Genomic DNA, 27,956 nt, shown 5'->3' with positions numbered 1-27,956 from the left:
CCTATACATAAAAGGGCTGAGAACACAGCCTTGTGGTGTGCTGGAGTTGATAGCAGCAGTCAAAGACAGGACCTTACCTATCTTAACAGCTTGCATTCTGAGACTTAACACCATCCAGCAACATCAGATGATTAAAAACTCCAGTATCCGAATGTCCCTCCACTCTTTATCTGCTGGGTGCACAGCTTTTTAACCCTCTGAGGTCGAAGAACGCACCGGCACATCAACGACCATTCGCGGTTTTCTATTAATATCTTAGCGATAGAACAATGCAGAAATACAGTTCAAACTGTATGTGCAGAAACTATTCTTTCGATTGCACATTATTGTGACTGTGTGCGGTACTGTACATTCCGAGTTACAAGCCTATGTATAAGCTTGAGACACGCCTCCTCTGCTTCTCACAGTGTCTAACTGGTGAATTCGCTTGTTTTTAAGACTCTGATAAAACTATTTAAATCACCAAAACAATTCATCTACATGAGTAAAGGGATGTTTTCACAAGAAATTCACAAGAAAGTTTTTCAGGGTTAGAGACAGATTATCTGTTCATATAATGCTCTAGGTCACATGGGCCTCTCTTAATGGGAAAGCTGAGATTTTTCTGAACATTTTGATATAAAACATGTGGGCAATGTATTATAATACAAGTACTTTAAAGATGAATTTAAGAAAATTGAGAAAATGTCCTAAGACCCCAAAGGGTTAAAAGCAGAGGAATAATCAATGAAAAGAATTTTGAAAAAGTGGCCTGGAGTCTTGCAATGCTGGAGCAGGGGGTGGAGGAGACATGCCACAGCATCCTCTTTGGAAACTGATGGTGATCCAGCTGTGGTCCAACAACTGGAAGAATACAGTTCAGCACCAGTTTTTCCGGGCACTTCATAATTACTGAAGTTAGGTGCAATTGGCCAATAATGGTGGAAGGATTGGAACTATCCCAGATATGATTCAGTATTCAGTATAGCGTCCCTCATGAACCTTAGTGCAAGCTGGTGCTTCATATCCCATCTTTGCTTGCTTGTCTTTGGTGGTGCTCATTTTACAGTAATCTGTTATAATGTAATATCTGTAATCTTTTTCTAAACGAAAATAACATTTTCATCATCTCCGCATGGTTTTAGGGCACATCCACAGTTCAGAAAATGCTTTCAATGAGTTGTCTAAAGGATTTATTGCTCTATGTTTATCATCGGGATGGTGCTATTTTAATTCTGGACCTTCACAGAGCTGCTGACATGGATTATCATATTTTATGGTAATTTCACAAGGTACTGTATAAAGACACTTCTTTCTTATACATGCTTACCCTGGGTACTAATTTATTTAAATATTTTAATTTACAGCTGCGTCTACTACAGAAACTTAAGGATGATCTGTCTCTAAAACCTTTGTTCAGATGATGTCAAAACGCTTCAAATTCTCTCCCTGGCTCTAGAAACAAAAATGGATGCATATATTATATTTGATTGCACATTCTATATAAATAATAATAAATCAGGGAAAAATATCAAATTCACACGTGTCCAACAACACATCTTCATTCATTCTATAAATGTGACTCATGATCAATAAATATAATCTGTAGTTTATCGCAGCTAAGTGTTAGAAACCATTCCCACCCTGAATACCAGAGGGCCGAATGATCAGAAAATCATGTCCCATGACAACACTTTCTTAAATAAAGAAGACAGGAACATACCCCAGACAGGGAACCCATCCATCATATGGCATCACACCCTTACACATTCACTCACACACTCACTCTTACGGACACTTCCGAATAGCCAGTACACCTCCCAGCCTGTGTTTCTGGATAGTGGAAAGTAACTGGAGCACACAGAGGTAACCCATACAGTCACAGTCATTCCAAACTCCTCACAGACAGTGACCTGAGGTGGGGATTGAACCTACATCACCAGAGCCCTGAAGCTGAGCCACTGTGCCACCCCACCCTCAGTATTCTGCACTTAGTGTTATTAGTGCTTGGCATTTGGACTTTCACATATATACTTTTTTTTTTAACTTTAACCCTGATTCTACCTTTTAATGTGCTGTTTTTTTATTGTTTTCTTGCACTCATTGCAGTAGAGTCCACAATGATTTCACATACCAAACTGAGCTTATGATATCCTGCCATAAAATGTGGATTCTCCCCCACCACTTCTTACATTTGTGTTTATATCACTCAAACTTTGTTTGTTTGGCATATTTATTAGTATTTATTTCTATTTATGTCAGGGGTAATTAATTAAAATTCATTAAGGTTCATTCATTATCTGTAACCCCAGTTCAGAGTCTACATCACATCACATCATGGGCCTACATCACAATTAAAGGTCAGATAGGCAGGCTGGATTGCTCCATTGCCATAATCATCTTGACATTTCGTGTTATTTACCTAACAAAACATTTTCCCAAGAGCTCTTACGCTTCTCCAAGTATCGCCAGACGCAAATCTTTTTCAGTCTTGTAACCGATATGTGGTCAGCATTTGCAACATGTAAGCCTCTTTTCTCACCGTATCATAAATGTTACCATTTGAGTTATTTAAAAAGGTGTTTCTTAGTGCTTATTTGATCCATGCAGATTTTAAATGCTCTGGATGCAATGTGATCATTCCATAAATGTTCCTGGCCCTTTTTAATGAAATTGCATAAAAACGAGTACCATGAACTTGACTACCATGAATAATGCACAAAGTGTTCTACATTTAATTCAGGCAGTTAGATCTGGCTTTAATTCTGAATGCTGAATGTAGAGTGCCAGGCTGTGAAAGGCACCCTAATCTCTCATTATGATTTGGACACTCTGGCTAGCATACTCAATAGTGCCCTAAGATATAAATAGTGTGCCATATATTGTACTGTATGTCAATCATGTAATTAATTTGATAGGCCTATACCTGATTGAACCTTACTTTCTGTACCCTTCTAATAAGAATTGTTATACCCTATTTAGCATGCTACATAGTGTGCGGTTTGGGATAAAGATGAAGGAATGCAGTAGGAATGGCAGCAGTTTAAATTACTGCAGTAACACACAATATAAAGCTAAGCCAATCCATGTGAGACTGGAGAGAGGGATTATATGTTATTCTACCTCATGTGTACAGCAATGAAATTTAAAACACACTTAACCACTGAAAAATTTAAATCCAATGACATTCACTCTTCACTGATTATGCCCTAATTTCACTTAAAAGAACACTAGGTAGAATATATTTACCTTAAAATTACACCTGCACTACTGATAATAGAGCCTCTGACATTGCTATTCTAAGTTTTACAACTTGATCATTCACTATCCTGAACAGAATTCCTGCTTTCCTAACACATCTTTGTATAATAAAATATACATTATTTAAATATTAAAAAGCACACAATTTAATTTTTTTAAGATCCCCTATTTTAAAAATAAATGTACATTCTCACAATATACTATGCACACAATATGGCAGAGATATTTTTCTGACACTGAAGCAACATTTCCCAAAAATTTATTCGAGACAAAACAGTCCCACATTTATCTGTCTTGTTAGGATATTTAGGTGAGCATGAAGTTGCAGACTTGCTTTGCTTTCTAATCACACTTTGCCAACATATTCCTGCATGCCTCACTCTGACATCTTTGTCAAAAGATCAATTAACTAGTTTATTTTGACTGGAAACCACAAATTAATAAGAACATTTTTGGCATGATAACTGGTTAAACATACAAGTTAATTGATTTTGGCATCAATTATATTGTTCTGTCAATACATTGTGCCAACGGGGCTACTGATTTTTCATGTTGCTGTAAGCACATCACATTTTACTTGCCCTAGGCGTTTGGCCAATCGTTATTGTTGAACAATGATAGGCAGTGATTAAATAATCCAGTCAGGCCCAACTATTTCATTTATATTGAGATTTCTTATACTGTACTAATCACTCTGAATTCAAGTTCGATCATCAAGTTTGGTGACGACACCACCATAGTGTCGGTGACAACAATGAGTCAGCCTATAAGGAGGAGGTCCAACATTTGACAGCATGGTGTCACAACAACAACCTGAATCTGAACCCCAAAAACCAAGGAACTTGTTGTGGAATTCAGAAGATCCACACGTACTGAGACTGCTACTCTCTGCATCAACGGGGAGGAGGTAGAGAAGGTGGAGAGCTGTAAGTTCCTTGGTGTGCACATCTCTGCTGACCTCACCAGGGCTTCTAAAACACAATACCAGATAGGAAAGGCACAACAGAGGCTCTACTTCCTCAGGAAGCTCATGCATTTCCACCTCCCTTAACACTTGCTGGTGAACATCTACAGAGCCACCATCGAGAGCCTCCTGACCTACTACTGCATAGTGTGGTTCACCAGCTGTACAGCAAGGGACAGGAGGGACCTGCAGCGGGTGGTGAGGGAAGCGGAGAGAATCATCAGAACCACCCTCAGTGACATTTACACCAGCCGACTCCAGAAAAAGGCCATTTGCATTGCTAAGGATCCTGCACCTCCTAGTCACTCCGTGCCCCCCCACCCCACCCCCCCCCCCTCTAAAAAAAGATACAGACAATTAAAGACAAGCATTAACAGGCTGAAGTACAGCTTCTTTCCTCAGGCTGTGAAAGCCATCACCCCCCAGCCTCAATCCATGCATACTAATGAACGAACAGAACCCCCCACCACTTTTTTTGCACATCACTTTAAACAATTAAAAAATTTGGTATTATTTATTTGCATTATTTACTATAGCCTTAGAGGATGCTAAACTGCATTTCACTGTTTTAACACTGTTGATAACACAGTTTTTTCAGTGACCATAAAAAGCTATTCTATTCTATTCTATTCTATTCTATTGTATTCTAGTAACAGCGACATTGCCCCATTGCTCCAGTAAAACCAATCCCATTATAATATTGTTTAAGAGTTTGTAAGAGTAACCAAGTAGAAAAAATATGCTGAAGAAAGGATAATACAAGTATAATATATATATGAGGATAATACTGTTGTTTACTGGGTGATTATAGTCTGCCTCAACTTCCTATGATGTGTCTGAAAGTCTGAAAATGTTTTCACTTTTTAAAAAAGTGTTTTCACACTGCAAATGAACTGAACCATAGTTCAGTTTCATCTGGACTGAGACTACCTTTGTTTTGGTCTCACCAAACTTTGGTACCTTTCACACTTTCTAGGTTTTTCCAGACCAAAAATTGTCTGGAGGTCCGGACAAAACCGTAGGTGTTAAAGAAACTTTTTCTGAAAGATCAGTATAAATAATGTCAAGTTTGTCACCAACACTCGCACTTTCTAACAGTCATGAGTAATGTGTAGTTATAGCGGGCAAATAAAATCTGCACTTGGTTAATGAGGCCAACTGGAGTGAAAAGCTGGGTGAACTTAATTATTTCTCAAGTGAATGACTTAGAATAACACTATTTTTGTAAGCATGAGTTTCTGAGAACTACACAGGAATCCCAGTTGTGTTGTGTGGCATTTGGCACAGTCAGGATCAACATCTTGCTTTGGGCTTAGTGGTCTTGTTGAGGCACACAGCATATTTTAAATAATCTGAAAAAAATCGTTTTTGTTACAATGAGTGGAGACATACAGTCCATTAATTGAAGGCACTGACAGGGATAGATTTGGCAAATGGACTTGGAGAATGGGCATGGAAAATGGAAACAAAAACTTTAATTAGCTCCCTGTAGTGGTTTAAATATTTGGTGGATGCTGAGGTCTCCAGCACTGGTGATTATGCCTGACCTCAAGGGCAGCTGAGAAAGAGTGTGAGAGACTCACACATGTAAAGGTGATAAGGTTGACAAGATCTGACTGTACAGCTACAGGGTAATATTAAACAGTGAGTAAAAACATGCAGTAAACTATCTAACTATCCCCACCCACTTAGCGGAGGGGCTGCAAATCAGTTCACAGGATGTTCACAGGAGATCAACTAATGCAATGTGAAGTCTGTTCTTGTGCATTTACAGTTTATACACTTTATCATTATTTCATTTAAGGGTAGGCAGTATGCCCCTAAAATAATATCACATTATTTCAGGGTATTTTGACCATGACATTGTATAACGAATAAAACAGATTTGTTGTGTTTTGTTATAGGTTTCTTTGATTTCTTACATAATAACATAATGTACACACTACTAAGGTCCCTCGCATTACTTTTTTTTTTGTAGCAAATTTTTCCACCGTACTTCACTCTGCCTAAATGACTCATGTAAAGAATGTATGCCATATTACGGGTAACTGCATTACGTAGTTACGTAAACAAGTCAGAATATCACTATTATCACGATAATGATTTTATAAATAATTTTACAAATTATGTTGATATTATCATGAATGATATGATATGATATGGCACAGCTCTAATTTCATTTAATTTCTGATCTGTCTGAAGTTATCAAAAGAAAGTATTGACCACAACACCTCATAAAAATTTCTAGTGGCTTCTAGTGGCTCATGAATTGTAAGTAAAACATTTTTAAAATGTCAAGTTAGGGCAGCATTGTGGTTGTCACACTGCTCCAGCGTCCTGGGGTTCTGGGTTCATGTCCCACTCTGGACGTGAGGAGTTTGATGTGTTCTCCTGGTGCCCATGTGGGTTTTCTCCGGGTGCTCCGGTTTCCTCTCACGATCCAAAGACACATGTTGGTAGGTGGACTGGCGACTCAAAAGTGTCCATAAGTGTGAGTGTGAGTGAGGATCCACTTGTTACTACATCTGATTCCCAGAGTGTTTTATAGTAAGAAAACAGTCAAAGTGTATGTCATTTATTTATTTATATATTTTGTTCTGGTTCTGATTTATTAAATATTGTTATTCTTTGTTGATGTACACTGACATGCCATAAGTTTATCCACATTTCACCCTGCCCTTCAATGGTCAGAGCAGGTATGCTTTGGGTGGTGAAGCATTCTTAGCACTGCAGTGACACTGACGTGGTGGTGGTGTGTTAGTGTATATTGAGCTCGTACATGTGGATCAGACACAGCGGTGCTGCTGAAGTTTTGAAACACTGTGTCTATTCACTGTCCACTCTGTTAGACACACCTAACACATTGGTCCATCCTGGAATCACTTTTAAAAATACATCAACCTCTTAAGAAGCTTCTTTCAGTATAATTAATATTTATGAGACAGATGGCCAAACAGGAAGTTGAAATTAACATTGCTTTACCTGAGAGATGACAGTGTTTAATAACTTAGGATAATGCCGTTTCTCACAGAATTAAATAAACCAATGCCCTATACTTTCAATAAAATCTGCTAGTAGTTCAATACCAAATAACATGATCTAATAACATAATTTGTGTATTTTTAAAACGTATGAGTTTTCTTACTTAAAACTTTCCACAGCATTGCTGCTTGTGCACTGAATTAGGCTCTGAAAGAATCTGGGATTGTAGCACAACAGACAAGAAAATATACTAAAAATTGCTCATAAGCCTCCATCAGCTGTAAAAATAAAGGCAACAGAGATAGGAGCTCAAAACTATGTAATTGTTTACATAATTGAACTAAATTATTATAGTAGAACAATTAAGTAAGAACACATTCAGCTGCTGGGGGCATACATTTTCTTGTAAATTATACTAGAACACCTGGATATTTTCTCCTTTCCTGAGATTTTTATAAAGGGTTTTTTTATTCCCTACCTGCCACTGTGCTATATTCATTAGCTGCTCTGTGTGATGATAGGTGGCCTGTACTCACACATCCACCAGAACACACAATAATCTGGCTTCATACCAATCAGGCCTACATTCAACTCACGCAGGCCTGACAGCAAATAATGCAGCTGTCAGTTTCAGCACTTTGATTTAAAGAGGACCCGCTGCTGAGGCTGAGAATCCTGCTGAACCGTGAGGCAGAAAACAGGAAAAATGTAAAAATAGTTTGAGGACAGGAGCCAGAGACCTGTTCACTAAAGGATTTAGGGCTCTGAATTTGAGAGGGATAAACCGATATTTCCCATCTCTTTTTGGCTGACAACAAATGATATCAAAATGTTTCATTTTCATTTTTTTAATTCACAATATAATAAATATATTAGTATCTGTAACAACTGCACTGCATTGGGTCACTGTGACAGGCCTTTGGAAATGGTGGACTATCTTAAAATGTTTTTGAAGTATTTGTTGAAAATGATTGCTTGAAGCTAAGCTTACCAATCAGGAATTCATTTAATCTTAAGATTAAATAGAGGTGTTTCATGTAGAGGTATAAATAAAGTGGAGGTATTTGGGTCTGTACAGATATAGATCACTTCATCAAGTCACTATCTATTTTTACTTGGACTCTTCAGCAGCACCCCAGCTATGGGTGTTAATTCTGATGAACCTCCTGGGATTCACACCAGCTCAATCATGAGCAACTGATCCACATTAGAGACCCATTGCAGCATCTAGGAAATGTATAAGATTCAAAGATTTCTTCATTAAGAGACAATTCATCGGAATGCACTAAATTGTGTATCTCTCAGTGCTTGAGCTGTGTGTGTACATATGAGAGAAAGAGAGGGTGGGGGAGAGATGGATAGTGAGGGGAGGGGTGTGAGGGATAGAGAAATATATGGGCAGTCTTTATAAGATTTCAAGGGTAAGTTTTTAAGGTGGAAGTCTACATAAAATTGTTGTTTTTTAATGTGGAATTTTTAAAATTTGGCAGTTAAAATATACGGGCGGCACGGTGCCACAGCAGGTAGTGTTGCAGTTGCATTCACACAGCTCCAGGGACCTGGAGGTTGTGGGTTCGGGTGACTGTCTGTGAGAAGTTTGGTGTGTTCTCCCTGTGTCCGTGTGGGTTTCCTCTGGGTGCTCCAGTTTCCTCCCACAGTCCAAAAACACACGTTGGTAGGTGGATTGGTGACTAAAAAGTGTTGTGTGTGTGTTGGAAACCCCGAAATATATTCATCACAGACCTGTGAGGTACTGGTCTGCTTTGCATTAGTGTGTGCAAATGGATCACTGTAAATGAGGTAACGATATGGATACTATGACTTTATGCTTTTTATACTGATGCTCTTTACTGTTTAGTGTTTTATAAATATTTACCTTTATTTCATCACCACCATTATTACCTTCTTATAATTTACTTAGTCCACTTATTTCACACTAACCCGACTTTTATTAACGACTAACCCGATGTTTTATTTTCTCCCCACATTTTTTACATTAATATAACTACAAAAAAACAACATTGGTGCATTTGTGTTAAGGCAGAGCAAAACAGTCGGATTGAAATCTTCCATGAAACCGAGCTGATGACAGGCCATTCATTTAGCTGATGAGCATCCATTTATTCAGGAGATGGAGGCTGTTAGATTAGTGCTAGAATTTAAGAGCAATTAAAGAGAGTTCACTTGCTGAGGGGTCAGGCTTGTAATGAAAGCATCACTGTGCTCTAGAAGTGGATGAATAACACTGGAACAAAGCCCAAAGCAAACAGAGCTCTAATCAAACACATTAAGACAAAAGTCCTTAATTAAGACGGCCATTCAAAATCAGATATACATTTTTTCGAACACTAGAGAGCTACAGTTGCGATGTACAGTCAAGGCCTATGGCAATCTGGCAGGACAGATAACTGATAAATATCACGTTCAGTGATCAAATCTGCAGTTATGCTTCATATCTTTTGTGGCATTTTTGATGTATCCATTTGAGTAGAGGAAAAATTCCTCAGTTCTCAGTGGCATGATTCTTTAAAATCATGTTATTTTATATAGACTAAGTGTATTCCCTGTCTTAAAATGCGGTCAGAGATGTTTTAAAAGAGAATATTATGGGGAGAAGGAAAGTAAATGCAGGATCTCATAGATGCTTACATGCTTGCCTCACAAATTTGTTATGAAGTGTATATGAAAAAGGCTCTCTTATTCAGATGTTAAGGATCGTAAATGCTTCTCCAACTCATCTGAATGGTTTTGGATGGTACTTCATTATGCCAGAGAACAGTTACACTGCTTCACAGTTCAGTGCTATAATTTTCAACAAATGTAGTGAAATCAAATTAAAACGTGGTGTCTATACAGATCAAAAATGTGTAGGTGATATAGCAAAAGGACTGCTGGGCTGATGCAGATATTATATATTTACATGTCTGTAGATGCCAAAACAGCTATACAAATTGTATAAACTACAGAAAAATACAATTACATACAAATATTTTTTTATAACATTTTAGCTTTTAATGAAAGGTGCCTCCTGAGAATGAGCATGCCGTGCTAGCTTTGAACACAAGCTTTTTACACTCACACTAGGGCTGTGCCATATCATATTGTGCGCAATAATATCGCAAAACTTTTTCAAACAATAAAAAAGTCAATATCGTGATTATAGTGATATTCTCACTGGTTTATGTAATGACATCATGCAGTTACAAGTAACTTGGCATACATTAATTACGTGAATCTTCTAAGCACAGCAACAGGTACGGTGGAAATTTGCTCTGCATTCAAAGAATTTGCTCCAAAAGACTAGTGCCTTCAGTCATGTGGAGGTGGTTTGGATAAAAAATATCAATATTCTATATATATTTTATACAATGTCAGAATCTTGGTAAGTTATGGTTGTTTACAAAATAATCAAATGCTTACACATTTATTTGTTTTTCCTTCTGAATATTTGAAAATGTTAGATTTGTCCAAAAATAAAATGTTATATATAATACTTTAAATAAGAAATTAAAGTACATTATGTACAGTAAGTACATTATTAATTGAATCTAATTATTATTAATAATATATCATTCATCTTGTTGCAATACTGTGTTCTGGAATTTAATAAAGGAATTTTTCAGCGGTTTTTTTTGTTGCCAAGAATATCATTATCGCCAAAATACCCTGAAATATCATGATATTATTTTAGGGCCATATTGGCCACCCCTAACTCACACACTTGAATCTATGGACACTTTTTTGAGTAGTCACTCCATGTACCAACGTGTGTTTTTGGACCGTGTGCGGAAACAGGAGCATTCAGACACATAAAACTCCTTACAGGCAATCACCTGGAGCAGGGCTCAAATCCACAACCGCAGGACCCTGGAGCAGTGTGACAGCGACCCTACCTGCTGCACCACTGTGACGCCCCACAAACTGTTCAGATGTTCTTAATTATATATTATATATATAAATTATGCTGAAAGTCTTTCATCTTTAATATAGCAATTATCTGCTAATACTGATAGAACTCTGATATGATTGTGCATTACTAAAAAGGAGTGTTAATTAAGTGAAACATTGTTTCAATTTAACATTCAAAATTAAGTTGAATCCTCCTAAAAAATATACAGTAATTACTGTTTCTGGCTGAAAGGGACAAAAAGCACATCCTGTGTATAATTTTCCAACGGACACATTTGGTAAATACCTTATAAAAAGTAAGAACTCAAACAATTATTGTAATCTATTGAGCAGTTAAATGTAAACAGCAAATATTCACTCTCCCATAGGCTCCAGTGTTATATTTGTTGACTGCCAAAAGACACAGACCCACAATCCACAATTTTGGCATTGTTTGTCACTTTTATGTATGTTTTTCAGTTTAGAACATTTGGTGACTATTTTGTTCAATGTCACTTGGCATAAAACTTGCTGAGTCTTACAGCTTAAGGGTTGCAGGTGGAATGTGTGCTTGTGAAATATGGTTATGAATTACGTTCATATTCTGTATGACTGCATGTGCCAAAACTACCTCACCATGTCAGTTTGGGACAAATAGAGGTACACAGTCCCAAAATGACCAGAGAAGCCAAGAGGTGTAAGTGCACAGTAGTTCAGGAATTATGCAAAAAAGTTTGTATAATAGACTGTTAACAAGGTGCTGGGCCTGAGTAATCACCACAGTGTCAGCCTCTGGGCACCACAGCTGTCAGCATCAAATGTCAGCCCTCATTTAGCCATTGAAAACGAACGTATGTGATCTTTTATTTTCCTCTTATTCAGAGCAACAATAACACACCAACACACAACACTATTTTTAATTATTGCTGATAGATTATCAATTAAGTAGTACTATAAATTCCTCCATTTATTATTATTTTTTATTTTTCTCTTGTTTTAATTAATTAGGAAAATGATATGAAATATGCAATATTATTTCTTATTTAAATAAGTTGCACACCAGCTCTCTAATTCACATTTAATAGACAAAACAGCCTTTTTTGTCTACCAAATGGCTGCATAATCTGCACAACTGCTCCTGCAGCTCACAGGATTAGAGAGCATTACTTACAGATTACATAAAATCTCAGCAAATTTTAGGCATGTGATTATTTAAGCATGCATTACATTGTTTCTCATAGGTTTTATTTAAGACTAATTGGTACACATCTGGGGCACATTAGGAACAAGAAAAGTAGCATCACAGAAATATATAAAAATACAATGAATATAGTACTCATATTAACATAGGAAGGTTTCACTAGGTGTAAATTTACCAATGGTCCTTTTACACTTTAAGTGACAAAAATAAAATCATGACAGGTGAAGTGAGTAAAATCATATAGTTACAATAGCACATATCAAGGCTAGATTATTTTAGGCAGCAAGTGAACAGTCAATTCTTGAATTTGATGTGTTAGAAGTAGAAAATTTTGGTCAAGAGTAATGATCTGAGTGACTTTGGCAAGGGTCCAACTGTGATGGCTTGATGACTAGGTCAGTGCAAGTCCAAAACAACAGTTCCTGTGAGATGTTTCTAGTATGTTGTGGTTGTAACCCAAGGGTGTAGATATATAAAAATTGGTAAGGATGCATAAAACACATTCTATATAAACATATAATATGTGATATAATGTGAATATATAAAATATGTGAATATATAAAATCATATAATGTGTGATATAATGTGAAGGACAGCTGCTGTGTCAAAATGATGTTGTAAACTAAAAATGGACAAAAATGAAGATGCATGATTTTTCATTCGCCAGAGACAATATATTGTCTAATGGGAAATCAATGACTTGAGAGGAATATATAAATAAATAACCTAAACGAAGGAATGATAAATGCCGACAAATTTAATAGTTTATTTCATACATTAAGATCTACATGTACATTTAATTAAAAAGTCTTTTTCACGCCCTGGTCCTGTCATGTCTGTTTTCCGGGCCATGTGCTCTTGCACATGGTTCTATTTATTTTGGTTCCTGTCTCTGCCCTAGTCCCACCTTAGCTCCACCTCCTCATTGTGCCTCCTTTGTAGTCCTGTCCCCTCGTTATCTGATGCAGGTGTCCCTTGTCTGTGTTGTGCATTTAAGTTCCTTTCCATGGTTAGACATTCCACCTTCGTTTCACTCTCTCTAGTCTGTTTGTATTGTCTGTTCCTTGAGTTGCTTCTCTTCCCTTTCTTTGTCAGTCTGGTATGTCTGCTCATTCCTTGTGCTTCTATCATTGTCTGTCAGTACCATTTACTCTGTGTTCAGGTTTAGTCTGTTTAGCTCTCTGTGTTCAGGTTTAGTCTGTTTAGCTCTCTGTGTTCCAGTTTAGTCTGTTTAGCTCCCTTTGTCTAGGTCTCTGTTAGCTCCCTGTGTATTGTCTTTCTGTTGAAGTCTCTGGAGGATCTCATACAACCAGAAGCCAAGCATGGGTATGACAGCCAACATTTATCCGAACATCACTAAATAGAAATAAAAAAATTAACTCAAAACATATCCCCTAGGGATAAGGCTTACTTTGTCTGCTCTCCGTCATTTAGGGAAAAAAATGAAATGCCAGAAGAGCCTCCGGTGACTAACTCTGATGTTAGAAGGATAAAGCTAAATGCTGCCAACTTCAAGATCTTCCAACCCCAGTGGCACCCTTTTGCTTTAGGGGAATGAGTTGCAGATTGTAGCTTACTAATTGGTGGTGTATAAGCTTCCAGGACATTAAAATATACGCAAAAGATAATGCCTGAAAGAACATGCCTGTATATGTGCACAAAGTAAAGGTTTATTATTTAGTATTTCCTGACAGGACCTTAAATTATCTCTGGATGCACAGAAGGCTGCAGCTGTGTTCACTGTAGCAGATAGAAAAGGTCAGAGAAGAATCAGCTCCCTCTGATTCAAAATGTTTATGATCAAGCAGCTTTGTGTGTGTGCCATAAGGACACTGATGGTGGAATTGTGCCTCTATGAAGTGTCATGAACAAAGAGAAGACCTCAGGCAATGTCTGTGTGTAACAGAAGTGTCCAGGGCTTACACTCTATGCAAGAAACTGCTCTTGATTTTGACAGGAGCTGAAATTCTGTAATTTCAAGTCAGCAATTTGTACACACATTGCTGAAAGGGGGCTTTGAAGAGAACTGGGAGCAAGCATTCTTTAGGGGAGAAAAGCATTTCAAATTAACATTTGTTTAAAGACAATAAAAATTATGAGCACAGCAATATATATGACTCTCAAAGTACACTAAAATTAGTATCATTAAGAGCATCCAAAATTTACAAAACACTTATGAGATATGAGCATGGGCTTTCATTGTTTGAGATATTTTTCACTGCTGGACAGGAAACAGTTCAAATAAACCTAACAGTCAATAATTTTGCTTCTAAAAGCTGAAATCTAGCCATCACATTAACACACTGGACAAAGGTCCTCACCGGATAAAAGGCACAATGGAACGGCAATGATCTGAGAAAATAACTGTGTGGTAACTCTACAGATCACAGTCTATAAAAACAGCCTTTTAAAAATCATTCTCTGTCTAGACATCTCTCTAGTTCCTTGTTCTTTTCTTCTGTCTTTCATGTCTGCATTATATCTGCAGGGTTTCCTGCAGAAAATTGGTTAGTCAATTAGTGGTACCTTTGTTGACCAGGGGGGTGGAGGGGTGTTGTAATTCACTGGTACTTGTTTGTGACCGGGGGTGGTGGACAACAGGGCAACAACCTTGTAATCGCCCCAATGCATGCTCCCGTTGGGAATCAAAGCTCAAGAAACGAACCGAGTCATCATTCGATGTTATAAAATCCACTGATATTGAATTATGAATTATGTGCTCTGTGTGGTGTTTGGACGCTTTGAGTGTAGAGTCAACTCATTGAGTGAATCGAGTGCAAATTCAAATCAATGATTCAAAACATTGTTTACAAGCATGGGCTGCTTGTAAGGGGTGGGCGACGCTGTCAAGGCAGCCGCCCTAACTGTAAAGCACTGCAGGAAACCCTGATCTGTACTGTCACTTCACAAATACACAGAGCAGCTCAAGAAGCTCATTATTACTATAAAACATACTCTGTACAATAAAAATAATATACTTGACATAATTTGCACTACTATTATTACATTATTATTGCATCTAAATAAATCTAACAATCTGTTCACGTATCTCCAATATTTTCAACTTTACTTTTCCTACATCAGGTAGACTCCAGACCCACCACGACCCTGAACTGGAAAAGCAGTTATAGACAATGAAAAAAAAATCCAACAGTTAAAATGACTCCAGAATGACTTGAAATAACATAAATTTACACCGAATCTCTCTCTCTCTATACGCACGCTGTACAGTGAATGAAAAATAAAATTTAAATAACATGTCTACTATAAAGGCTTCATCGATCTAACTATTGCAGCTTCTCTATAAGCATACATCTGTATATGATTTATGCTATACAGTGACGTATGAACTATTAAATATGGCACTGCATCCCACCCTGCTGTTATGAGCACACACATTTTCTAATAGTGTTCAGGAGCAAGCTCTAACAGACACATATCACTGACACGCATCACTGCTCCAACGCAGCTGATGGTGCACTCACTAAAAGCACTCATTACTGCAAGTTAGTTAAATCATTCCAAAGCATTAAATCATTCTAAAAGTTTATTAGCCTTTTTAACAATTATAAGCAAGGCAGTATTTATTTATGATTTCAACAAGCATATCAGGAACATGTGCAGTTTTACTGTGTGGAAATATTATTTAATAGATGCTGTTTACAAACCCATTTCCAGAAAATGTGGCATGGAGAGGGGTACTGGAACTACCATTAACAAAGAATTTAAATGTGCAAAGGTGAGTCATGAGATGATTTTGTCAGGATTGAAGGATGCAGTGGTAAAAGCAGTAACACCAGTCACAAAAGCAGGAAGGAAGTGTAATCCACAAGTGGCAGTGCAAGTAGCAAGAAGCTAATTAGTGCAAAGTGATGTGATTAGCCAAGTGCCACATTAGCCAGTGTGGAAGAGCAGGCCTTGGGTCAGGTGACTCATGGAAAACTTAGTAAGGCTACATCACCAGAGAGAAACAAATGATGACTAGATTTATTCACAAGCAGGAAAAGTAGACATGGTATGCACCAGCAGCATCACAGGCAAAACAAGGCCAGTGGCTTCATTGGGAGAATCTAGAGAAGCGGAAGATCACTTGGCAAGGGCGATGGTGGCAAGTAGTATTAAGTTTTTGCTTTGAGCAACTTACGATATCCTTCCAACATGGCAAAATCTTGGACAGTGGGTAGGTGAAGACCCTAGTTGTAGATTATGTACAGGGGTTGGCACGCTGAAGCATATTCTATCAGCTTATAAGGTTAGATTTTCGCATGGTTTGTATGCACAATGAACTGGTGGCACTGAGCATGCATTAGCCATGCCAGTGGGCCTAAGTACAGCCTTAGTCACCAGGGAGGCCAGTGTTCATTTACAGTTAATGATGGTTAAGGGTAAGGTAGGACTGTAAAACTAGTTTGAAGGGGTTGGGTCTGGGATGGCAGATTTCACTGTTGAGTATTCCAGAGGTGTCATGGGCTTAATTCAGCAAAGCACATACTACAAGTGGAGGTGGCTACCTGATGATTCCTGTGAATGCTATCACTAATGTGTAGGATTTAAACAACAGAATTTTGTGACTGCAGGTAGGAAGACACTGGGTTGGGTCCAATGTGAAGCTACTATATATATATAGTACTCTGTAAAAGATTTAGGAACTAAAGATTACGAGTGTCATGAATTGCCCTGTCCAGTGTGTTCCTGCTCTCTCGTTTCCATGTTCCCTTTGTTTACCATGTGCTAATAGCACATGGCTCTGTCTTTGTTTTGTTCTTGTCTCCTCCCTTGTCTCTACTTTAACCCCACCTTGATCATTAGTCAGAGTCAGAGTTTGTCTACCATTGTACATTCTAGGTCTCTCTGTGCAAGTATCTCTGTTTAGGTCTCTGTCTTAGTATCTCAGTTTAGTTTTAGCTGTTACATTCCTGGCTCTCTGTTCCTAGGTCTCTCTCTATCTGTGTCTAGGTCTCTCTCTCTGTGTCTATCTTTAGCTTTCCTGGTCTCTGTTTAACTGCTACATCCCTTTCTCTCTCTGTTTAGGTCAAGCTTTCCATGCCTCTGTGTTTAGTTTAGATTTCTATGTCTCTGTACTAAGGTTTTGTCTTGTAATTCTGAGTTTTTGTTCAGGTCTCTGTCTAGTGTTTAATAATAAAGTTTCATACTCGTTTGATTAGTTGTTTTTCCTAGTTTGTTCTAGTGTGTTCCTGTTTAGTTTTGTTTGGTAGTTTCAAGTTTCTAGTAATCCGATACCTAGTTTTACTGGTTAATAATGATTTTAAATGTGTGCTGTTGATTTAACAAATTCATGCAATCAAGGAGAATCTGAACAAAATGTTGTTCTTTAAACTCACCCACACCTTATCTTATATTTTTTATTTGTTTTAGATTTAATTAATTATTTTTTGTGTGTACTGCCATTATATATAATTTTATATAAGCACCTTGCTTACTGAGAAGGCAATGTTTAAATATATATAATTGTCTTAGGTGCCTAAGACTTCTGCACAGCACTGTATATATAAAATGATCAGTACTTCTCAAGACGTGAAAAATGTGTGGCAATTCTTGCAGCTCCATAAAACAATCAATACTCAGATCTCCCTGATTGGGTCCTTAAACAAGGTGCCTCTGGAAGTGCATCAATCAGCCACACTAATTTAGCTGTAACCAGCAATGTATCAATAAACATTCTCCTACCAGCACTGATTCCAACATCTTGTTTTCAGTTAACCAGATACTGGTGTCAGCAATTACCTGGTTTGCTCTAAAGGAGATGTTCTGATCTCAGTGGGACTTCCTGGTAAAATAAATGTAAATATATAAAAGCATTTGTTTCATACAAATATAATGCAGTGACTAATGTACCAGTGTGACCTATATGTGGTCTTAATTACAAAACACAGTACATCATTAGCAATTAGTACAAGCCCTGCAGATGCTTTGAAATCTGAGATAAATTTGACTCTAATGACAGTTAGACATAATTGTATAAGTTGGTAGAAGATATATATATATATATATATATATATATATATATATATATATATATATATATATATATATATTTTTTTTTAGATTAAGGAATATAATATGATTTTTTTTTTTTTTTTTTTTTTTGCCATCAACTTCACTTACTCGTTGTCAACTGGGGTGCAAAGAACAAGAGAGGGCAGAAGCATTTGCTGAGATGAAACATTTATTAAATACAGAAAAGGACACGCAGGAACAGAAACATGAACAAAAACACACAAAATGAGCAACAAAAACTAACAGGACAGGGCTTATATAACAAAGTATAAGGGTTTACACCTGTAAGCTCAGTCACCTGACTGCTAAAGAGCTCACAGGTGTGGGGCATGGCTAAAGGAGACAGGAGAGAAAACATGGTTTGGACAAAACCAAAACACGAAACCAAAACAGAGAGCTCCTGACACTCGTAAGCCTTCACACACAATGTTTATTGGTAGGAACTTAATGAGAAGGTTACACGTTAATAACATATCTGTAGGCTGCTATTTTGCACAAGTTACCTATAGCTGCCTGGAGTTTTACTCTACTTAGTAATACTTTAGGTCATTTTGTGGATTTGGGTCTATGGTCATTCAACACCTGATATTAGCCACATAATGAACGACTCATAGGATTTGTACCATATATTACATCACTAAGTGCCTCCTCTAGTTCAATTCATGAGAAAAAAAAAAAACATTGTAAATAACCTGGGGTTATATTTACTGGTAAATTCGGTAGGTAAAATGCTCTAGAATCTTTCCTGAAACTGGAGTGCGCACTCTGAAAAACAATTACTCTAATGTTTTATTTGGACAGGAATAAAATCATGGAGATTCTATGAAAACAATTAAATTAACAAATTACCATAATTAAATGTACACAGGAAAAACTAGTTCCATCCAAAAAGGGCTTATGAAAATAATAGACATGGAATGTATTTCAGAATGATGCACGAAGTGAACTCAGGGTGGGGAAGCAAATCATGGACCAGAGTGTGCTGTGTGTCATTCTCTTTTCCAGATTTGGTAGTCCACTCCATGTTTTTATGTTTTGATGTGCTTTGATGGGCTACTTTTTTTTTTGTCTAAATACCTGAATTTCTCTGAAACTGTGTTATTGAGTCTTGTTTGTGACTCTGACTTTGAGATTACTCTTGCACTTTTTGTACTTTGGTATGATACTCTTGTAATATTGTGTAAATAAGCTCAGTGTTTATGTGTCTCACCAGGGGAGGGTCGCTGTTTGTATTAGTGTTTTAGAAGTGTGTTTTGTAGTTAAGTGTTTTCTGTTTGTGTGTTTGTTTGTTTTTCACAAGATATCACATACTCCATATCCTTTGTCCACTTGTGTTCCCAGTTGTTTTGTATTTTGCCAGAACTAAGCATTACTTAAACATTTGTAGTCCTTAATTACATTTTTGTGACACTTTTGTAAAGTTGAATGCATATATTCATTATAAATGCACCACAATATTTAATTGTTCGAGTTCGGAGTAAACCGCAACAGCAAATTAATGTACCCTTATTGTATAGAGTCACCCTTAAGCTTAATAAAGCAGGTTCTCTTCAGGGAGAAAAGAAAAAAATCTGCACCATATATTGAATTTCATGTTCCATGTAATATTTCAAACCTACAATTTGTCAATATGTTAAACTGAGTAAACTATGTCTGATACTTGTGTAGACCAAACTTATGCATGGTCCCTGGAACCAGGTACTACATTAGTCCCTGCTTGCACCTTGTATGAAGCAAGTTATGTATGTACTAAAAGTGATGTCTTAAGCTTGCAGAAGCGCTGATTGGCCTGTCAATGCAGAGGTCCAGCACAAACTATTTGCAACAATTTGTTGTTACATTTTGTGGGAAGCTGTGCCAGTGGGAAAGCACCCAGGGAAAAGTGCCTAACCCGAGCCAATGCAATGCAGTGGAAAAACACCAAGATTCTTTCTTCCAGAGTTAGTTCTTGATATTTGTCTGTAACTGTTTCTGTTTGGTCTCCGTCTCTGTGTTTGTCTCTAGGTCTTCCATGGATTCAGTCCAGAGTTTCTCTTGGATTATATTTGTCTTAGTTCAGTGGTTCTCAAACTTTTTAGACCAAGTACCACCATTATCAAACCAAAACCTCCAAGTAGCACCTATGATTTTTACCACATGAACATGTTCGCCCCGGCATGCTTAACACAAACTTATCTAAAATAATTGCTAACAATTATAGCGAGAATATAAATACCTAGCCCTAAAATGAACGTTTTAAACACAATTATACATTTATGAGAACATATAAAATGTATGGGCAATAAGCTTTTAGAAAGAAATAAAAAACTAGAAGAGGTCAATTTAATATCAGTTGTGTGCTTTAATAGACTACAGGTGAAAATAGCACAGCGTTTGTGGCATGTCATAGTGGCTCTGTGCGCTTGTAGGTGAAGGGGGCTCGGTGCTGTGTTAAACCTTGTTTAAGGGCTGTAATGATGTAAAGAACAGCCACGTTTTCCTTCAGCCAAGTGTTTTCTTCTATTCTGTCTTCATGTGTACAGAATTCTCACTTAGTTTTTCTCTATTTTTGCCTCTGGATTTAGTCGTTCTGAGCTTCTGAGTATTTCTAGGGCATTGTCTCTGCTTGTTTTTCTCCTTTTTGCTTTGCACTTTTTATAATAAAATCAAAAACTGCTCACGTTTGTCTCTAGCCTTTGCTTAGGTCCAGTAAACAACTGAAACTGGGCTTTCTTTATACGGATTTCTCAAAAAAAGCAGAGAAACCCTATCTCCCAGACCACCCGCCGTTTTCTTCTAGACGTAATCAACTACGGTGTATGAATAGCATGTTGTATTTTTCTACACAAATGAATTTCAGGTTTTCAGAATTTAGATTTTCAGTTATGAATGAATTTCTTAATTAAGTAATACATCTTTCTAGGTCATTTGGCATACCACCTCTTGCTGCTTCACAGTTTGAGAACCAGTGTTTTAGTTTGAGAATCTAGTTAGTCTAGTTGTCTTATTTCATTGGTTAGTCTCTGTCTCTGTTCAGTGCATTTTTCATGTTCTGTAGGAGGATAGTTTTGTCTTTACTCCTGTGGTAGTTCCTTGGTCTGATCTTCTGTCACTTTATATTCATTTTTCTTTATAATCAAAGCATTTCAGCATACCGCCAAGTTGTGTTAGAAATTTCAGGTGTTGTCACAGCTGGACATCTAACAAGTATCACAGTGGTGTGTGCTGAACTGCACTAATCACTATCGATCTTCATTATCACAGTTGTCAGGCTCAAGCAAGTCTACTATCAAACTGATCACACAGACACCTGATCCAATCTTTAGCTCATTATCAAGCCCTTCATGAGCTGCTTTAACTGAGGAATGTTAATGCATGAACTTGTTCAGAACAATGAGCTGAAAAGCAAAGCCTCCTAAAGCACATACTATATGCTTACAACACATACATTCTGGATATTTTTATATTAGGGCTGTTAATCTGATAAAAAACTATTAACAAATTAGCTGCACAATTTGATGCAATCAATCACAATTACTTGCATTGTCCCTAAATTTATTATAATATCTCAGTGTAATTTTGATGATTGCAGAATTAGAATCTCTTAATTTGCTGATTAAAACTTCAGGTAGAGTTTTAACATGTAACACAGAAGATTTGGAGGAAATTAACACTACAGCGCAGTTAGTGACTCAAATATGGATGAAGATAGAAAATGAAACAGGAGCTCTGTCTGCACTTAGGCATATGTGTGAAAGAGAGAGGAACATAGAAGGAAGGGTAAGTGAGAGTTAGATCTTATATTTAACTTAGGCTACTTAAAAAAAAAATACCCGGGTATGTTCCCATAGACTGTACAGTGTCGGCAAGTGCTAAACAGGTTCTGACAAATTGCACATGCTCAGACCCAGAATGTTGAATGTTATGTGTTTTTCATTGTAAATCATTGTGCATTTTACAATCTTATTTACTATTATTTGCTTTTTTAATTTAATATAAAAAATATATAAACAATAGATTATTAAATGAATTATATGCCCTCATATGTGGATTTAGGTTGTGCATATCTCCTGTTTATACTTCTGTTGGGAGCATTTTCTGATATGCTTCTTTTAGCTTATCAATATCTCCTACCTATTGTTTTCTACACTATGGTAGCATACTTTCCACAAGATACCACATCTTGACAATACACTCGGGTATCGCGTGACTCTCGTGTATGTTATAATTTGTAATCCGCATGAATTATTTGTATAATATCTTCCTGTCTATAATATCAGCACTGTTGGCTCAAACAGGGCAGAGAGAGTATAGAGCAGCAGCACCAGTCAGGGATGTGAATTCATGTGTCATAGTTGCGGACACAACACAAGCCTTGTGTGACTGTGGCCTTAAATGTCCCTGCTTAACTAGCTAGCAAACCACTGCGGATACAGAATGCCACAGCTATAATAACTTAAACGTGATACTGAAGCAGCCATGATTTATCACAATCAATTCGCATGGTCTTGGAAATCGACCTATTGATCGCGATCAACTGGTTGGCAACTACTAATATAATGTAATCTACCTTCTGAACTCAACAGTAGCGATGCTGTGCTTGCAATGCTAAATAAAACCTCTAATAAATCACTAGACTCATAAATAGTATGAATTATGGGGGGAGGTTGTGTCCAAATATGATAAAATAATTAATTTGCTTAAAACGCATTAAATTCCTGCATGCATTAATGTGCATTAATTTTGTTAATACAGACAGCACTAGCTTAAACACTACAAACTGACTTATGCTCACAATTCAGTTGTCAAAACACTGACAGAGTTCAAAAACAAATAATTTTTTATCTATCTGTTCACTGGCAAATTTCACACATGGAGTTGCTATGAGATAACAAATTTCCCATTGTTCAGTTGTTCTTGAATTGCATAACTAAGGGTGTCCCTGTTATTACGAATCCATTTACTTCCCATTTCAATATTTTCCCAGCATTAACACAATTTATTCAATTTCTCATTTACTTATGAAGCACTTAATCTGGTTAATATTTAAATGCTACAAAAGAAATTAAGTACAACATGCTGTCCAGGACAAGCTATTCCACTTTTGGAGGCAAATGGTCCCAAGCAACACAAAGGGTCTATAACTACAAACGCAACAATGCTGCTGCAAACAAATAAGTTAAACTGAAATACTCTTCACACCAGCACATAATCAGATCTTTGAAAAGTAATAAATAGACCCAGCATTTCAAGAAGTATATATAAAAGACTGTACAAACAGGCATCTAAAGGAATTCTTAAACCCATTTTAAGATTATTTACTCTGTTAAGATGAACTTACTGTTGGTGTTGTACTTCACTCCATTTATGTACTTTGGACAAGGACGTTCCACTACCTGACCAGAACCGCTCCTCGGCCAGCATGTCCCAATCTCATCTGTAGTGGTGTTGCAATACAGACCTTTGAAGGAAAAGTAAATGAAGCATTTCACTACAAAATACTCTGAACATTTTTTTTTGCCAAACAAAGTATAAATCCATCAGCTGTTGAAAAATTCCATTATCCATCCATCCATTATCTTTAACCGCTTATCCAATTCAGGGTCACGGTGGGTCCAGAGCCTACCTGGAATCATTGGGCGTAAGGCGGGAATACACCCTGGAGGGGGCGCCAGTTCTTCACAGGGCAACACACACACACATTCACATCTTTGGACACTTTTGAGTCGCCAATCCACCTACCAACGTGTGTTTTTTGGACTGTGGGAGGAAACCGGAGCACCCGGAGGAAACCCACGTGGACACGGGGAAAACACACCAAACTCCTCACAGACAGTCACCCAGAGTGGGAAACGAACCCACAACCTCCAGGTCCCTGGAGCTGTGTGACTGCGACACTACCTGCTGTGCCACCGTGCTACTCATTTGAAAAATTCCATGATGAAAAAAAAAACAAACAATAAATTGTCCAATATATAAAATCCTGTTACATGATCATAACATTTATCAGCAGAAAAAAAGGGCAAGTACACTTTCAGAAAAAAAAGTTACGGTTGGAGTAAGAGGTACATTATAGGTCCCCAAAGGTGTGTAATGCACATTTGAAAGGTACAACAGTGGTTTTAAAGTCCAGTTGTGTTCCCTAAAATTATGGTACATTCTCTTCTCCGGAAGAAAGGTTGAATATTTGTATGATTTTTTTGAAAATACTTGAAAAGACATTAAAAGACACCTGTCTTACCCATCTGAACAACATTTATATTTGGTTTAAAATGAAAGATGAATATAGGTCTTTGAAAAGTCTTTCCTCTATATCTAAAATTGTTTAAAATGTGTTAAATATGGAGAGAGTTTAGTCTCAAAATACTTTACAAATGTTTACAAATGTTAATCCACAAATAAAACACAAGTCACAAATATGTTTTACTGTTCACAAAGGAATACGTCCCAAGCTGTGTCTCACAGTCTGCAGTTGGTACAAATACAGTTACATTCATAAATACATGTTTTTGGTTTTCATAGATATATCATAATTTTATTCGAAAATAAATATGTTTGCATAAATATTTGCAATAAATAAATTTACATTGCAAATATTTTTTGCATCAAACAGAACAGGACCCAAATTTCAATGTCTATTTTTAGGCAAAATAAAAAACTGATTTCACCCAAAAAATAATATATGTATGGTGGAAAGTGCGAGTAATGGGACAGGGCCAGTGAACTACTGTGTAAACAAAGACTAATTCATTTTATGTGCAACGACGCCTTTGATATTGCTTGATGCCCCTGCTGGCGGCACGGTGGTGCAGCAGGTAGGTGTCGCAGTCACACAGCTCCAGAGACCTGGAGGTTGTGGGTTCGATTCCCGCTCCGGGTGAGTGTCTGTGAGGAGTTGTGCTGTTGTCCGTGTTTCCTCTGGGTGCTCCAGTTTCCTCCCAGAGTCCAAAAACACATAGGTAGGTGGATTGGCGACTCAATAAGTGACCGTAGGTGTGAGTGTGTGTGTTGCCCTGTGAAGGACTGGCGCCCCCTCCAGGGTGTATTCCTGCCTTGCGCCCAATGATTCCAGGTAGGCTCTGGACCCACCGTGACCCTGAATTGGATAAGCGGTTAAAAAGAATGAATGGATGGATGATGCTCCTTCCCAAATTGGGAACTGACACTAAATCTGCCAAGTGCAGGGCAGTGTTTTCAAAAAAGTACTTAAAGATACACTAGTTAATATTAATAGTATTTTTACCTTAAATTTATAGATCCAAAATCAGTGTGATGCTCGACTGATACGCTTGTTAAATAGTGATGTATTGACCTTGTAAAATGTCATGTCCGGGTCCAAACTGCAGCTCAGTATGGTCAAATTAGTGATTTTAGTAGATTTAGTGAATATTCAGACCTTCTGGTGAGTTATTACCAAAAGAAAAACAAAAAAACAAAAACATACTAGCACCAAATCAAGTGATTTTGTGTACAAATATTTTATACTTCTTATGTACAATGATCACTGGTAGCACATCTCGTTACAACACCAGGACTGACTGTGAGTATGAGACACAGCTCCCTCTGCGGCTCCTCAGCTCCCAGAGACAGAACTGTGGGAGAAACAGCTCCTGTGCTCTCAGAGATGGAGCAGCACAGTCGGTCCGCATGGTAGTTCACACACATCTGAATGAGATGCGAATGTACAAATTATGCTGCCAAAGACACGTTTGCTTCTTTTTACATTTAAATTATTCATTTATTCTGAAGTCCTTAACAGAAATCCCATCAATAATTGAGATATTCAAACAGTAAACACATGTCTTATGAATATATGACAAGGAACAGAAGACGCGGAAAGGCGAAACATCACGCATGGCGTCACACAAATGGTTAGGGAGAATACAGGCACTGTCAATGCTACTCCAGGCTCAGCACTGCAAACTCTGCACTATGTAACTTTTGGAGGAGGATAGGAACCCACCTCCTTACCACCCCTTACCAGTTCTTTAAGGTCTTGGGATCTAGTTTGGTTCCTGAGAACCAATATCCAAAGAACACATATGACACACACACACACACACACACACATATATATACATACATATATATATATATATATATATATATATATATATATATTTTGTGTTTTTCTGAGAAAAACAAAAACACCCACTGACCAAATAAATACTCTGTCTGACCTAAATAAATATCAAACTCACACAATATATAATATATAATATCACACAAACATAATCCACTGTAGCTGGACTACAGTCTGTAATTGTAGAACTAAAAAGAACATTCATATGTTAGGTCGAGCCGATAAAACACAATGAATGAAGAACATTAGCGTTCTCTAATTGTTCAGGTGCCTAAAACTTTAGAACACGAGAAGATGGACGCACGTATCCGATCGTACTTATTTATGGTATCGGCAGGTAACGTTACGGAGCTGTATTCGTGTTAGAACTTGTCGTGGTCCTAGAACATTTTCTAATATAAAATAAAAACTAAATAAAATTAAAAAGGCATACATATAAAAGTTGTCTATAACGTGAAAATATGTTGCGAGAACAAAGAGTAATGTTTTGTAGCGACATTTCCTCAGCAAGTGCTTAATATGAAATGAGGATGAAAGATGACGAGGAGCTCTCCTTTTAAAACAAACTCACCATCGAGGCTCCTCAACGACTGCGAGGTGTTTTGGAAGAAAGTGTCCTGAAACGCATCAACGAGGCTGCAGTTAAGATCCCCGAACTCCCCAAGGAAGATGTGCAGTAAAGTGGAATCCATGCTTCAGAAAACAACGAATAAGATAAGGGATTAAAACCGTTTAAACGATTAAATATGTCACTAAATGTTGGAGAGAGAGAGAAATAAAGGCGTTTTAAAATGCACTGAACAACTAAATATAAAACTGATAATCGCAGAGAATAACGGTCAGCTCCCGTTACATTATGAATCTTAAACTGACATTGACACTCACTCTGACAACATGAGCGCGCCTACCGCCAGCTATCGGTGGAACCCGCCCACCTGCACTGTGATTGGAGAGTTTTGTCCCAGCCCCATCTCTCGGATTGGATATTGTGTCGTCTCAAGGGCTAGTGATGACTAATTCGCCCAGGACCTTACATATAGTATATATGTATATAGTACAATAGGTCCCGCCTTCCTTGTTGGGATTGGCTAGAGCATGACCCTACGCAATATGCCTCGCCCCCTGCTCGAAAAAATATTCTATTCACAAAGAGATTGGTCGGTTTAGAAGTCGAAATTCCCATTGCAACCGTATAACAATTAACAATAAACACGTTTATCTTGTATATCAGATATAGAGGTCTGTTGCTAAATTAAATTCAACACTTTTTTAATCATCTTCATACCAAGTTTGAAATACTGTAGTGTAATGGATTGTGAAATTAAAAGTTAAGTATAAATATAACATTCTACAAAAGATATATCTGAATTGAAATGTCACGTGGGTCTTGATGTACATTATTCCGATGGTTGTGTGCCCATTCACAGATCAGGCAAAATTTGAATTTATATAAAATGCTGTGAAAACATTTCGCACATATAACGTAATTTAGACATTGATGCCTGCAACACCTTTCAATAAATAAATAATGTTGGCAAACATGTGAAAAAATATATTGAGTATTCAAGTGTTGAAACTGTGTTAGATTCAATCTAAAGGAA

General features: G+C 37.3%; 1 protein-coding gene across 2 annotated transcripts in view; it reads right to left on the bottom strand.

Annotated features, from left to right (window-relative positions):
- The window catches only part of LOC136707060 (corticotropin-releasing factor receptor 2), a 138,033-nt gene extending 110,862 nt beyond the window's left edge, over positions 1-27,171 (bottom strand). For both annotated transcript variants that reach the window (XM_066680932.1, XM_066680931.1), the window contains exons 1-2: positions 26,927-27,171; positions 23,614-23,733 (exon numbers count right to left, since the gene is read on the bottom strand). In XM_066680932.1, the coding sequence (XP_066537029.1) occupies positions 23,614-23,733; positions 26,927-27,047 (241 nt within the window). In that variant the 5' untranslated portion in view covers positions 27,048-27,171. The remainder of the gene's footprint in view (positions 1-23,613; positions 23,734-26,926) is intronic.
- Between the last annotated feature and the right edge of the window lie 785 nt (positions 27,172-27,956).

Source organism: Hoplias malabaricus, chromosome 9, assembly GCF_029633855.1.
Source record: "Hoplias malabaricus isolate fHopMal1 chromosome 9, fHopMal1.hap1, whole genome shotgun sequence".
NCBI lineage: Eukaryota > Metazoa > Chordata > Actinopteri > Characiformes > Erythrinidae > Hoplias > Hoplias malabaricus.
The sequence above is the reverse complement of the archived record's forward strand: the minus strand, read 5'-3'. Positions and strand labels throughout refer to the sequence as shown.